Source organism: Wasmannia auropunctata, unplaced genomic scaffold (assembly GCF_000956235.1).
Source record: "Wasmannia auropunctata unplaced genomic scaffold, wasmannia.A_1.0 LD335983.1, whole genome shotgun sequence".
Lineage (NCBI taxonomy): Eukaryota > Metazoa > Arthropoda > Insecta > Hymenoptera > Formicidae > Wasmannia > Wasmannia auropunctata.
In genome coordinates this window covers 536,849-553,591 of record NW_012026907.1, presented here as the reverse complement: position 1 = coordinate 553,591, position 16,743 = coordinate 536,849, and the positions used below count along the sequence as shown (strand labels likewise).

General features: G+C 39.3%; 1 protein-coding gene across 1 annotated transcript in view; it reads right to left on the bottom strand.

The window, feature by feature from the left end:
- Positions 1-13,280: 13,280 nt before the first annotated feature.
- Positions 13,281-16,743, bottom strand: part of LOC105454558 (tRNA dimethylallyltransferase, mitochondrial-like) — a 54,647-nt gene continuing 51,184 nt past the window's right edge. The window contains exon 4 of the mRNA XM_011697233.1: positions 13,281-13,837. Coding sequence (XP_011695535.1) covers positions 13,657-13,837 — 181 coding nt within the window. The 3' untranslated portion in view covers positions 13,281-13,656. The remainder of the gene's footprint in view (positions 13,838-16,743) is intronic.

The window sequence follows — 16,743 nt, the reverse complement described above, 5'->3', positions numbered from 1 at the left end:
GTACGTCACGTCGGCGGGACCGTCTCCGTTTTTGCGAAACGCGCGCGCGCGCGCGCGCGGTACAGTGCTACTATCGGGTGTCATACAGGAAGGCGCAAACTACGTGTTCGCCGCGCGCCGTGCTCCGAAGCCGGCCGGCCAGTCAGTCGGTGGTCGGTCGGTCGGTCGGTGGCAGGAAATGACGACACATCCTCGGGTCGCGTATTAGACTTCTCGCACATAGACGACGACCCAGCAGCTGCCGTCCAAGTGACACTCCCCGGGCGCTTTAAAAGTCACAGACCGATCGTATGCATATATATATATATTTACTCACATATATATATATATACACACATGCGCGCGCAAGAAGAAATTGCAACGTCGAAAGGATAAGTCCCGAGGAAGAAGGCGGAAGGGTAGAGAGGAGAGAGAGAGAGAGAGAGAGAGAGAGGAGAATGGGAAGAAAGAAACGGCACTTGGCCAGATGCGCGGCACATTTTAATTAACGTCCAGACATCCTCCGAGACGGATGACCCCGAACTCAGGGCCATTCGATGACCCTTTTCCCATCACGTCGTCCTCCGGATGAACAGGAAGCGCGCCTTTCTCCTCATTCTCCTCGCCTGGACACGCGAAATGATCTTTCCCATACAGGCACGGCGGTGATGTGTGGTATAAACTCTGCACGTATGGCGTTTCTCTCGAAGTTATAATTTGACATGGGTTCTACAATTCGCGCATAGAGCTCGTGAGCTCCTTATTGTGCAATGTGTGTATCGCATTGTGCGAAATGAACGGTATATTTAGCAAACGTTTCATATGCACGATTCTTCGTAAGTCCCACTTATCGGCAAGTTTTTGTCTTCACACGGAAAAAAATAATGTATTAATAGTATTAGCTGACAGTGATCGATAATCTTGTTAATTCAATGAAGTGCAATGAAACAATTATGTATGCTCGTGTCTTAATAAAATGTTATTTAAAAATGTTTTTCATTAATACTGTTATTGAATTAACAAGCTTATTTTTAATTAGATTGCTGTTAGTTAATGCTGTTGATACATCATTTCTTTTTGTGCAGATGTCGATGTGTAATGCAAATTATTATACAATAAAAGAAATCGACACACAAAAAACCCGCTATAGTTATTCCAGTGTTCAAATTTTTTCAATTGATAGGAAAAAAACATATTACAATCGAACTTCGATAACTCAAATCTCAAGAGAAGAGCTATAAAAATCTTCGAGTTATATAGAGGTTTCGTTTTATCAAAGTTTGAGTAAAAGAGAATTAACATGAAAATTCGATTTACGGAAGCTTTGTACGAGAGTTTGTAATTTTTCCGATTATAATGGCTTTTAAAGGAAAAAATTCTAGTGGTTTTCGAGTTATCGAGGTTCGACTGTATATTAAATTCAAGCGAAATCGTAGAAATCGTAGAAATAGATATTGCGACAAACTTGCGAATTCATCGATTTTCTCAGTGGAAGACAGAATCCCTCCTCTTCCGAGTCATCGATATGTATATCTTTCGCTTATCGTGCGATATTTCCGTCCCTTGGAAACCGGGACGAAATTCCGGAAGCGTTTCATACGAGAGATTACATTACATAACGTGATATAACGTAAACGGATTTTATCGCGCCGGGTCTGTGTAATCTGGGACAACAAACATCATGAACGACTGAGCTAGTCTTGTCCGTCGATATAGCCGTAGAGGGCATAGAGAATCGATCGTCTATCTCTTCTTGGAACAACGTTCCGCCGAAAAAAAATACATTCGATAAACTTCGATACACACCGCACCTAATTTTTATCACGTAATATATTTTAAATATGACTATCTGTCACGTGTATCAGATATCACAAGTAAGTCTTTTGTCGATACCGATAATTATTAAATTATTAACATTTTTTATCTTCTTGAGAGAGATTGCTTAGAGTATTTCTAGTATCAATAATTTCTAAAGAATTCTCTCTTTATAAATCACAAAATATTTGAAATTAAACATTTTTGTTGAAAAATTAAGAAAAATTTTACAGGAAAATCTATAATTTCAATTGTATACTAAATTGTATATTTCTTAAAACAGCAAACGCAGATACACGGAGATTTTTGGAATATTGAAGTAAAAAAGAGAGAGAATTCGTAAATCCGGGGATTTCCGAGCTATATGCAGATCGATATTCTGCAGAGCGTTATTTTCAGACGATCTCTCGCGCGCTCTAGTAGCCACCGGGAACGGAATCGCTGAACGCGCGGTTGAGGTCGCGCGATTCATTCAACTTTCTATCGAGCGCCGGGGCGCGACGGTGCACGGTGCTGCGCGGATGCGTCGGTGAGGCTGCACACGCGGCCGGCCGTAGTTGCACGCGGGATTACGTTGCCGGCGAGTCATTCATAAAAATAACACGGTGCCGGTGCATGCACGCCACTACTACTACTACTACGGCGCGACGGGACCGCCCTCGGCGCACCGGCGGCGCGGCGGCATCGCGTAACGCGAGACCGGGGAATGCATGCGCGCACACGTACGTATACGCACGCACGTAGAGTGTACCGAGTACCCCTGTGTGTACGTGTATGTATACGCGAGGCGGATAAAACTATCGCCACTCGAAGGCGAGCGATAGTATAAGGGGCGATAGTAGAAAGTAGCGGAGTCGGCTCGCGCGAGTCGGACGAATTTTACGCTCGTCGCGCACGACGCCTTCGGCCGTCTCGGATGTCATTTTTCACAACGTACGCTCACTTCATGTCGATCGTATCTGCCGGTATACGGCAATTTTTATCCATAAAAAAAGCCTATTTTTTCCCCCAAGGTTCGAAGCGAGCGTTTTATAAATCACGCGTTTTGACTTTGTATCCCTGTACAGTGCCGTAAATCACGACGGTTTCCATTAACAATGATAATGAAGACCTGTCGTCGCGAGTAAACAGGTTACAGGTTTGTATATTCGGTATAATATTAACTCTTTTTTTTTCCTACCTTTTCAACATGTATAAATATAATAATAATATTTATATCTTTTTATTATATTATACACATATAAACAGATCTAAATATTACTACAGCAGATGTTAAATTTTGAAATGCGGTATTTGCGGTACATTGTATTAATTGTATTATATGTATTAAATCTTATTGTTAGTTTAATATTCCATTTTTGAAATTCTGGAATACACAATACTTTGAATCTTTTTAATATTTTAATAATGTGCATCTCCTTTCTAAATGAAATATGTACATACATATATATATGTATAAAAAAACTCGTTAGTTTCTAAAAAAAGATATAATTTGAAAGAAGATAATAATCTAAGCAACGCTAAGGTCAAACGATATTCGATTTACATGCAACGGCGCTGCAATTGCCGTGCTATTTTATGACGCCCCTATCTGGAGGGTACAGTTTAATTCTCCATCAAATTTGCATATAATTTACTCGCGTCTGCGTGGACGATAAGTCATAAAATACGGTTCGGATCTGGAACGAAGTAACTTGGGAACAAAGTTACACCTCCATAATATTTCGCGAAACACAGAAGAGAATCTTCTAAGTCTTAAACACAATTCAGGTTTTTGCGACTGTGCTAAAGAGAGAATTTTTCAGAATTAATTACAAATGTTAAATTATTTAATTCAGTGCCGTTAATATTAGCATGCGAAATATAAGTGAGTTTTTAAATTCATTCGCATAAAAAAAAGATAGTGAAAGTAGATAAAATAAATTTTTGTCAGAATTATTTGGGATTTTTATGAATCTTTACATTTGGCTTGATGCATTATGCAAATAATGTTTCAAAATAGTTACAATATTATTACGCAAGAGCAAATTAATTATTCCGAATTGTCATTCGAAATTATTCAGAATTGTTATTCTGAAATAAAATAATAACTACACGAAAGAAAAAATTGCATTAGCTTAATAAAATAACATTTTATTAAAACTAGAGCACAACATGTTTGTTCCATTAATATTGTGTTATTGCTTTACACAAGATTACAATTTCAATTAGACTATGTTTAGCTAAAGTGCAATATGTTTTTTCCGTGCATTCATATAATTAGTACAATTTAAATTGAAAATTATTTCACAAAAAGTTCACGTCAAAACAACAATTTACGCGAGACAGATTTGCATTTTTACTTTTTTCATCTGAGTAAAAAAGATCGAGCGTCACGCAAAATCGGATTCAATGTAGATGCTTGTTGAATTGATTTGAAAAAAAAAAGAGGATGTTTTTCCTCAAACGTGAATGATTCAGTGCTAATGAATGGAAAAACATACGGTACTCGCGATACCAAAACGAATAACTTTTCGATCCGTGTGCTTACGCTTTGGTTATACATTTATAAGCAAGAGCGTTAAATTATTGAATAAAGATCACGCCTGACGCTGTTTAGACGGACAGTATACGCTTACAGCTATTGCATCGTGGCCTTGAACTTTCCCTGGGTGGCAAAGAAGCGAACGAATTTACCTCGAATCGTTGAACGAGAAGTGCCCCGATGCGGAAAACACCGCATAAATAATTTTACAAACAAATAATGTCGGGTTACGCATAAAAATAGAGCAGACATGTCGCAAACAACATAATATGAAATTTTGTAATAGTTGTAATCGTTCTTGTAAGCTGATAACAGCGTTATTACGTGCGTTTAGAAGATCGCTACTTCGAATTTTCCCGGTATGTTTCCGTTCCTCGTAACATATTGTTCTGTCGCTAAAATAGCAGCGTCTAATGCGAAAATAAGCACAGAATTAATTAAAATGAAGTGTAAATAATTAACCTTCGAGACAAACACAGACACATATTGCGCAAATGTCATTATTTGCGCACGCGTGGCTTAAATTATGCTAAAAGTGTGGTATTTAAAAAACATTTAAATTCAAAGACAGAAACGATTACAAGAAAAAAAATATAAACCTGCTTAGATAATTCTCAAAGAATTTTCGATCGAAAACAACATTGATCTACTTAACGATGCATTTTATGGCACATGTTCGCGCGTACTTAAAAACAAGTTTACAATGTGTATAATAATATCCATGGCTAATCCACCGCGTTCACTGAGAGAAAAATAATTTGTATTTGTGACTATAAATGCATGGTAAAAAAATTAGGAGCACTATTTTTATAGTTATTATACTATTATATAATGTTAGTAATAATAGCCTTATATGTATAATCCTACCAAATATGAAAAAATTTTACTAAACGGAAAGAACAATTTTATTGAAAGGTCTAAAAATTTTGCTAAAAACAGATCTAAAAATAATTTTTTGGTGAATCATCAAAATAATTTGTTGGAATGTTAAAGCTGATAAAAATCGCTATAAAACATTTTGATATTCTAGCAATCACTTTGACTTTCGCACAAAATTATTTTGGTTATCGAACAAAAATTATTTTTAGATCTGGATTCGTCAAAATTGTTCTTTCCGTGTCTAAATTATAATAATTTCAAATATTGATATAGTAAAATATCAAGACATGTATGAGACAAATAAAATAAATATTTTTATGCAGTAAATGCAACTGCAATTATAATAAGTATGACTAATTTCTTAACATTTGTTTACTATTTATATTGTAATAATAACTAAACAATAAGTGAACAAAAAAATAATATCACCACACACACAATCATAATGTATAACCATAATATATTGTTAAAGCTATAATTTGCATGATTAAATTGATTATAATTTTATAGTTGTCATCGAAATTCATTGTAAATTATAATTAAATTATGGTTATTCCAACTATATTTTTCTCTCGGTGTTGCAGACGACTGCAGAGTTTCGCGAATCTTCCCGAGCGAAGCTCTCGTTCGTCCGACCGATCCATCCGCCTGCCCGCAAAAAATCGCCCTCACCGTATAAATTCCGCTCACGGCGATACACTTAACCGCATCGACTTTCCCGCGGCAATTTTCGCGATAGCCCCCGAGGCTATCTTGGCAGTCGGCAGAATTTAACACGGCCCGAGCGCGATCGTAAAGCACGGTCGTCGTCGTCACCGGGATTGTTCATGAATCCGCGCTTTCTCGCATCCGCAATGCGGACGAAATGCGGCACATCCCGAGTGCCGAGTGTAACGCGGACGTCGCGTTCCCGGGCGAAAAATCGCTCAAGCGGTCTCGTTAGCCTTAATGACTTGTAAAACGAAATTGCTGCCGTTAATCGAGACTGCTGCAGCCGCGCCAGGTCTGTATTCCGAATTAACGTTTCGGCCCTCCGAATGGAGACCCATGACAGCGCCAATCGCGGCGGATGACAGAAAAGTCGATCTACGTTCAGCCAACGCGATCGTGTATCTCCGACTTTTTTTTGGCCGTTGCGCGCGATCACAAATCCTTCTCCAACTTCTTTAACGAACTGCCAAGACGCACGAATCCGGCAAATTTGGTGCGAGAGATGCACAGGGTGCGAGCGTCGAGAACTGCGAATGCGTGTGATTACGCGCACTTAAGCGTCACACCGTAGCAATTTAGCGTTCGTTCGCGCAGATTAGCCGTCACCGCTTCTCGCGCGTCCACTTCCGTCTCCCATCCACATCCCTCTTTCGCGACTCGTTCCAAACTCGTTTTAGTGCCCTCGTGAATTTCGGCTCTCCTCGCGTCTCTCTTTTCTTCCTCTTCGCGAACAGGAAACTCTCGTTTCCAAGACGGAAACGCGCTCGGATATCTCGGACGGAAAAAAAGAGACGACACAACATGCTCGCAGCGGAGCACGAGTGTTGAGAAACGCGATGAGATTTCTCACGATATTCGCGCGATGATGCGTCTGATGATGCATATTTATTAGCAAAATGTTTAAATGTAAAAATGAAATTTGCAAAATTATGCGGATGGTGTAGAAGATGTATAAATATACAGACATATAAATTAAAAAATGTAAAAATATTTAAAGCGCCAGTCGCACGTGAAGTAACTTACTCGAAACGAGGTTCGTACTTGAAATAAATTGTTCGTATATTTATTCGTGCTCGTTTTCTTGATACGACTTAATACAAGACGGTATAATAGCAGAAATCTTATAAAGATTGCATAAACGTAAAAAAAGTCAATCATGTAGAAAATTATGAATATTAACTGATATAATAGTTTAATGATTGTTATTACGATAATATATATATAAACTGGTATTATGCAAAAGTAACTGCGTTGCTAGTAAAACGTTAATACTGCAAAATGCAATGCTATAACGAACATTTGTTCTTTATGCAGACGGTTATCGATTTCACGATAATTAATCGATATTTCTTAATGCAGCTATATTTATTAATAAATATAGCTGCAACTTTATTTATACCATTTGCATTTGACGTTTTTATTTCATTTGGTCTCTTAGTCTGGAATAACCAAGTAATTTTTTGTAGAGTGATCTACGCACGCGCGCACACAGACGGACGTACATCGCCGAGACAAGTTACATTGCCCGTCGTGATCCGTATTGACGGATGTGGACTTTTATCGATATACAAACGCTTCGCGAGAGACGACACGTTGACAATTTCCTCGTTGGCGTTCGTAAATTTCGCACCGGCTCTCGACGACGTACGCGCGGGCGCGTGGGCGGAATGGCCTCGTATTTTTATTTCAACTCGACCCATTTCGCCGAATTCGACAATTCGCAAAACGATTATCTATCGGGGACCGCTCTGGGGATTTATCGCGGAAATAAAACGAGACACGTGAGAGAGACACGTGGGGGACGCTTATTAATAAAACCGGCGACGACGCGGGCGATGACGGAAATCGAGAGACGTAATGACCGGGTGACACGACCGTCATGGGTCCCTGGGATTACAGCTGGCGGATTCAAGGCGCGCAGATAATTTTGGTGTAGGGCTATTTATATACCTACGTCGGAGATACGTGGCGCGGAAATGATAAGGGATTCATGAATGGCCCCCAGTGGGACGTTGCTGTCGACGTCGTCGGCGACAACGTGCGGTTTTAACCCGCGGCACGTCGACCGACAATTTCGCCGCGCGGCGGAAATATGTATTTATACCAAGAAACAATATCGCGCGCGCATTTCTACACGGAAAGAACTATTTTGTTGAAAGATCTAAAAAGTTTGCTAAATACAGATTTGAAAATAATTTTTCGTTAAATCAAAATAAATTGTTGGAATGTTAAAACTGATAAGCATTGCTATAAAACGTTTTGATATTCTAGCAATCATTTTGACTTTCGCACAAAATTATTTTGACTATTGAACAAAAAATATTTTCAGATCTGTACCCAGCAAAATAGTTCTTTCCGTGTATACTGGACTTCCACTTCGATGTAATTTCTACACGGAAAGAACAATTTTGCTAAATTCAGATCTGAAAATAATTTTTGTTCAATAATTAAAATAATTTTGTGCGAAAGTCCAAGTGATTGCTAGAATATCCAAACGTTTTACAGCAATGCAGTTTTAACATTCCAACAAACTATTTTGATGGTTCAACAAAAAATTATATATATTATATATTTCAGATCTGTCTTTAGTAAAATTTTTAGATCTTTCAACAAAATCGTTCTTTCCGTTCTTACCGATGTCTCTCCCACTATCCTTATACTTATGTCATCTCATTTTTCAGCCACTCCTATTCACGTCCTCTTAATACGTTCCATTTTACATGCGCGCGCGTATCGCAGAATCTCGGAATGGTTGTTGTACCGTCCGGAATCGCTCATTCTTTCGCAACTTCGTAACTAGTCCTGAGCACCGAGATCCTCGATCACGCGAGAGAACTTAATCGATCCACTCCATCAAAGGTGGCGGTTGCAGCCGATAACGGGAAAAGCAAATCGTATCGCCTCTCACTCTCCCGAGCGCCCGGGATGGAGAAGGGGCGGAAGTTCGTCCGCGCGACGCTGTATGCGTTCGTATACACGCTCGCGTAGTGCGCAAGTGGTTGCGAAGGATCGGTGGAAAGGATAGGCAGGGGAGGGAGGTATTTGCAACACACGGCGGAAAAATCTGGCATTCCAGCTGCGGCTGCTCGCGAAACGCAGCCAGTGATCCATGCACAAAACGGTGACGTACGAGGCTACATTAAGCCTCTCTCACACTGTCATCTCTATCTCTATCTCTGCCACTCTGTTTCGCTTTTCTCTTTTCATGGATTCATTTACACGGAAGGAACGATTTTGCTGAAAGGCCTAAAAATTTTGCAGGATATAGATCTAATTAAATAATTCTTGTTGGATCATCTTGTTGCATCAAAATAATTTTGTTTTGGAAAGTCAAACTGATCGTTAGAATATTAGAACGTTTTATAGCAATGCTTGTCATTTTTGTGAGTTTTCAACAAAATTATTTTCAGATCCAAATTTTTGCCCTTTCAACAAAATCATTTTTTTCTTAAAAATGTAATTTTGAATTAAGAGTTTTTAGATTTATAGAATAGCTTAAGAATTAAATTAGAATTCTCTAAGATTAAATTATATTAGGTTTTAGATTAAAGTAGATTAGGATTTAATTATACTATTTAATACAACAGCTATCATTTCAGCTAAACACAATTTGTCTAACATATCTAGATTTTTTAAATTTACGTTTATCATTTTAGTTAAAATTGAATTGAAGTATTTATCTGCGAATTATTCATTAAAAAAAGGATTTAATTATACTTTAAGAAGACTTCAATAATTTTAAATGGCATATTTTATTAAACGTAGATATCTATTATTATTGCCATCCAGATAGAAAAGTATGATGAAATCGCAGGTGAAGCGGTGTTAAATGACTATACTAGAATGTACTTCGAAATATACTATAACTTCATTCATTTCCGAGCACGTTTACAATAACACAGCACACCTGATTGAGAAATAAATGGTGTGAACGGGACCTTACTCGTGAACGCCGCCGTTACTTAACGCCGCCGCTCTCGGGGGAAAGTCTTTAGACCGCACAGATCTGCGGTAAGGCTAAAGAAATTCTCAAACGGCCGTTAAGTACGGTGCAGGCAAGGTTGCCGAGGGACCGACTTCCGATTTCGAAATCGCGCCTGGGCACCACCGGTCCCCGCGGTATCTAGGATACCCGGCCGCGTGGTCTCGACCGCGCCGGACGTCGGTATTTGTGTCAGACGCGGCCTCGCGATTTTTGACATCGCGGCTGGTAACGGCCGGTGGGTATTAGCATACACACCCGGCCTACGCTCGTGCGCTTTTACTTTTACGACGGCGAGTCTCCGGCGCACGAGCGTCGGAACGAAGGTTAATCGATTCCTTGGATTAATTAAGGCCCCGAAACGTGTCGCGTAAATCTTCCCGTAAATTCGGTAGTTTAACTGCGGACTCGGTCGTATGCATCCGAGGGGGAATCTCTCTCGTGCCTTTTGCATTACGTAAAAAACTATAAAAAAAAGAGAGCCGAGTTTGACCGTGAGAGAATAAATAATGCACAATAACGATCAAGATTTTCCTGTTACGTAAGTCGAGGGAATATTTTTAAAATATGCGCGCACATTAATCAGAGAAAGCGCACGGAAAGAATGATTTTGTTGAAAGGTTTAACAATTTTGCTAAAAACAGATCTGAAAACAATTTTTTCATTAAATCATCAAAATAATTTATTGGAATGTTACAACTGATAAACATTGCTATAAAACGTTTTGATATTCCAGCAGTCATTTTGATTTTCGCGCAAAATTATTTTGATTATCAAACAAAAATTATTTTCAGATCTGGATTCAGCAAAAGTGTTCTTAGTATTCTTTCCGTGTACTAATTGATAAAAATCTTCGTAATACATATCGTACATTGTATTTATATTTATATTATGTTTCTACGGAGCGGGAATTTCTGTCAAAGCAACAACCGGTCCGGCAACCGTCGAAATAAGATATCTCTTGCAGTTCAGTTTCGAGGCCGGTATTTATTGTCGGAAAGTATTTCCTAATTTGCTTTCCTATTTACGAGCAGCGAGCCGGTGTAGCAGAACCGCGGATAAATTAATAATGCGGAAAGCGCCATTGGGGAAATGATAGCTCTCGCGACGGTGCGGTGGCTGGCCGATCGACACTTCCGCTCTCTACCGCGTTTAAAAAGCCACACTTCGGTACACAAACAGTTTCCGATGAAGTAACACCCCGTAGCCTCGAAGTTTTTGTCCGAATTCGCCGCTGATTATACGTTAGATCCAATAAATTTGCACACAGTGCAATCAGTATTATCGTCCCGCGATAAACCTGTATTTTTTCGCGAGTTGTCATTTGTTCAAAGCACGCATGACTTAATATCTCGTTTGCGAAACGGCGAAAGAAACACTTTGACAAGACTGTAATTCTGGGAAACGGTCTGAACGGAGAGGTAGATACAGCGCCGTAAAATGAGAGAGATGTGTGTTGCACGAAATCATAATTAATAGGAACGTTCGCGTATAATCTGCCTACTTTCTACACATAATTTTTGCCTTCTGTCTTTTTCTTTTTCTTTACCTTATACGTTCGCTATACGGCCATATTATAAATAATCCTCGTTACTGACCGGGAGAGATCTTTTATTTTACACTTTTGATCTTACTTAATATCTTCTCTCTCCCTCCCTCAGATTGCTCGGATTAGCTTGGCCGAGCGATATTTTCTGTGATCTCCGTCACGAGAAGCCTTGGGATAGCCGATTTCTTTCCCCGGGCGGGAGTAGACGGAACGAAGTATCTCCGCGGCGCTCGAAAGCCGGGCACCACATCGATTATCCCGGCCTATCGGCGAGACGACGATAAACCAGACCGGGCCGCGCATACGAAGGCGATAAGGCTTTTATCGTTTATCAAGGAAACCGGGCAGCGCGCCACTGCTGAGAGAGCGCTCGATACAGTTATTCCTCCTCAGTCTCATGAGATCTCCAGAGTCGAAAACGGCCGCCGCGGTCTCGTCCTTAACCCCGCAGAGGCAGAGTATGCGAGAGCAAGTCGCGGTGACGAATCGTATATAGATAAAAATGAGCCGCCGTCAAATGGTAATCTCAATGGACAAATGACCGATGCGCGCTCCCGCGCGCGCACGCGTTTCCGCCGTATGTATAGTGAACGGCGATAATTCTCTGTCCTTCGGGTTTTTTCTATCGCGCCTGTTAAAATAAAACATTTGTCACGACGCGACCGCGCTTGGAATATGGGCGCCGTCGATTAGCGCGACGCTTCTGGAACGTCGATAAAGCGAACCTCGTACCGGGCACAATAAACTTTAACTACGCACGACGCGATAGTGTTTTATGGTCAACAGTGATTACGCGAACGTCTTTTTTTTTCTTTTTTTTTTGCTTAAATCGAGCGAAAGATTATTTATTCGGTTACATTAATTCGTGTCCCACGTTTAAAAATCAGAAATTTTATGCGTGCATGTTTTAAATTGTCAAAATTTAAATGACAGATTCTTTATTATGAAGATAATCTGGAGATAGCAGGTACCTCTGAAGATACGAAAAATATAATTATTACGAATTAAAATGTCTACTTTTATTAGGTTGATGAGACGATTTTATAGTTTCTAATAAAAATCAGTGATAATGTTTCACAAGAGATTCTCATAAAAAAAGGAAATGTGTTTTACGCAAGATATAAAAGTCGCTAAAAGGTGATAATTAAGTTGGTAACGATTACGGTTTTCGAACGACATTCAAATTGAATGATTCGATTGCAAATTTACACAAAAGAAGAATCTAACGTAAATGTTAAACTAATGTAAATAAAACATTTATTAATTTAACATATGGGATCGTGAAATATGTTAGACTAGTAATGTAAATGTTAAAGAAGTTAATGAAACATTTACTAATTTAACATGTGGGATCATGAAATATGTTAAATGTTTCAATGTTTCAAAGGGAAAAGATTAACTGATGTATTGATTTTCGTGCATAATTTTATTTTAAGATGACACAGAGAGATCTAGACACTATTTTCTTCATGGGATCATAAAACATGTTAAACCACACAGAAAGAACGATATTATTGGGAGATCTAAAAATTTTGCTGGATACAGATCTGAAACTAATTCTTGTTGGACCGTCAAAATAATTGTTTTTGATAATTTTGTTAGAAAATTAAAAATTATAAGTATTTTTAACTTTCCGATAAAATTATTTTGATATTCTAGTAATTAGTTTGACCTTTCAACAAAATTATTTTGATTGTCCATCAAAAATTATTTTCTGTTATCCAGTAAAATCGTTTTTTTCCGTGTGGATACAGATCTGAAAATAATTCCTGTTGGATCAAAATAATTTTGTTGAAAATTATATCAAAACGTTTTACAGCAATGCCTACCATTTTTGAGTTTCCAACAAAATTATTTTCAGATAACATTTTTTTACCTGTCCGTATAAATGCGAAACAGCGTCTCTAGGTTTCTATGTCACCTATTAATGTAATATTATGCACGAAAATCAATACACGTTAATTCGTCCTTTTTATTTACCAAGTGTTACGGCTATTTTGTCTAAACGCCCATTGTGAAATTTACCCTCAAAGGGAAGACGAATCGAAAAGCAATAAAATATACTGGCAGAGACAAATTGCGACAAGTAATGGTCTGAGAAGCGCGATGGGTAAGCCCAACAAACAGAGGGCAACAGAGTCCCGTCGTTATTTCGATAATACATCATACGTTCTGCCCGTGACGGTAAGGTAATATCGATCGCCGACGTATCGAGGTCTAATCTATCGAAAGAAATGCCGCGGCCATGCACGTCGAGCGTACCTTATTGCAGCGCAGCCACAGAATAATGGAGTTCGGGTATCTCAGTGGTCCCCCTAATCCGCAGCCACCGGCGTTGCGTTGGGCTTTCAGAAGCTCCGAATGCGTCTTTCCGTGTTGGTGAAAAATCTCCAAGGATCTGCAACAGATTCGAAAAGGACCTTCACTAATCCGCAAACTTTCCGCGGCTCTTGTACATGGTCCAATTTATTCTTCTCACAATGTTAAAGATACCGCGTATAAACTCGTGCTTTAAATTTGAATCTCTTATATGAGTAAAAATGATAACAGTCATATCTCTTCCGTTCATTCTTTAAAGTTACACACAGAGAAAATTAAATTTCGTATCATGCCGAATCAACCAAAACATGAAAATTAGTATATTACGGAAAGAGCGTGTTTGCTGAAGTATTTAGATACAAATCTAAAAACAATTTTTTCAGATCTGTACCATCAAAATAATTATGTAGCTCAGAAATGCTGAAAAAGTTTTGACATTCCAATAATCAGCTTGAACGTCGTATAGATAATTATTTTGATGGTACAACAAAATTATTTTCAGATCTGTATCTAACTAACAATAAGTGTACACTGAGAGAAAAGTTTAGTATGAACCAAAATTTTGTTACTGATACCAAAACTATGTGTTGATATGTGACCAACTAAACTAACACGTCGATATTAATTCGTTGAATTTATTGAATAAAATTACCAAAATAATTACATTATTTTGTTGAACTTACTAAAAGAAAACTTATTTTGTAATTGCAACCCAATTTTATATTACTGTGTACAAAATGTGAGTAACCAAATAAAATTGTGTTGTTAAATCAAAAATTATACCAAATTTTGCTTATTTAATTATATATTTTGCTATTTTAACAAAATTTTAGAATAAAACTTGACTTTTGTGAATAATTTTCTGTTTTTGTTACCATTAGTATATCTTTTCTCTCAGTGTATAGGCGTCTGTGAAATTAAGACGTTTTATTAATTCTTAAAAAAATAATGATAAAAATGATAAAAATGTATTCATTATAGGATATAAGAATATAATTAAATTACGGAAATTGTAATATTATACGCATATAGAAAGAATAACGATTTTATTGAAAGATCTACAAATTTTGCTAAAGACGATCTGAAAACAATTGTTTAGATTAGACTTTTGATATTCTATTAGCTTGAATTTCCAAAGTATATTAAAAGGTCTAACAAAATAATTTTCAGTTTCATGTATTCAGAGTAATTTTTAGACCTTCCAGTAAAATCGTTCTTCCATGATGCATGTACATGCAATATTGATCAAGATGCATTGTATATTCAAATATTATTATGAATACAACATTCTATTCATCGTCTCGCGCTATTCACCGTCTCACTCTTCTGAACCTGTCGCTCTATTTAGAAAAGCGCGATTATTTAGCCGTCTATTTTACGCGTTCGCGGTTCGGTAATAACGAACTGACTCCACGACATTCAAGACTGGCTTCCGACTCTTTCGTCATCGGAAAGTGAGAAGGATTTTTCTCGTAATTAGCGAGCGTCTCGACGTCTCTCAACGAGATGCCTGAAGGTTGATCGAACTCGCGTCTCGAAGATTTACGTTGAGTGACGAGTGACCGCACAACGGCGGAAGCATTCCGCTTGCTTAAGGAGAAACGATCGCGAGCGCATTGCAGAAGTCGTCCTCCCTCGTGAAAGCGCGAACCGGATTATTAAAGGCTCGTTCGTCAAGCGATCGGAGAGACGGGAATAGTGCTCATGGTAATTAGCGCGCGTCGTCTCGCGCTCGTTAATTACACGACGTATTACGTCGCGCCGTAACACCGCGACTCTTATCTCTCGAAACGCTAAAATAAAATCCCGCAGCATCAAATTAACGGTCGTTATAGAGTACGCATTAAACAGTCCTCTGCAGGAATCTCGGTGTCTCCGATAAACGCCGATCAGGTCCCGCGATGCAGTGCGCGGCGACACACAAACCAATTATACGAGTTCCTTAATCTTGACTTACGTTGTAACTCGCGCGTGTGCATGTGACTGCATATAAATTTGTTGCCGCGTCAGAGACGCGACCGTTTGCGCAAACATGACTATACGCGATTGATTCTTCAGCTCGCAAGCTGTGCACCTATATTACACACAGGTCCCCGTGGGAGGGAGCGAGGGAGGACGTTGAATGGGAACGGTGCATGCGTTAGGGCAAGTGACAAATATCTGACGGATGTCGCCGGCCGCGTGTGTGTAGGTATAAATACGCGGCGTTGACGCGCGCCGGCCGGTGACGGAAACAAAAGCCGGGGAAGCCGAATCTCCAGAATTAACGATCATCCCCGGCTGTTCCCCGCGCGATCGACGACCGCGGGGTCGTCGCCTAATTCCGTGACTGGGTCGTCGCCGTCTCCGTCTCCGTCATCGTCGTCGCCGCCGCGGAGTGAACGGGTCTCCCCGCGGGAGAGGAAAGTGCAAAGAGGACCGGCGTTCAACGCGGACGAACTTGTCGACGACGTCGGGTCTGAGCGTCGCTTTCTATTTCCGTGACGGTCGTCAGCGCCTCCTTCTAAGCGAGCTCGACGAGAGGCGCTGACGGGAGAAGGGAGGAGAGAAGGGGGGGACAAAGGGGAGAAAAAAGGATGAAAATTAGACGCACGGCGCGGCGGTGCATCGTTCTCCTCCGGAGGAGGAAACGGCGCCGCGGACGAGGTAAACGACCGAGCGTCTCTGGCAATCGAGCGAAATTTATTGGCCTAGGTTAGGCCGTAGGACAAAGACGCGCGGATAGAACATCTTAGATCATTTGTTCGCAGATTTCAACAATTGGATCATTTTTTTTTACAAATTGGCTTTCATCTCGAATTATATCGCATGAACGTTAAGTGAACAGTTAGAATCGTTGGATAAATAAAATTTAAGTATTTCCATATTTTTGTCATTGATATTATTATCATAGCATTGTAAGTGATAATATTTTTCATAATTACTAGAACATTACTTAGAAAATTATTGTAATTTTATTTCAAGAAATGTTTGTGTTACAATTCG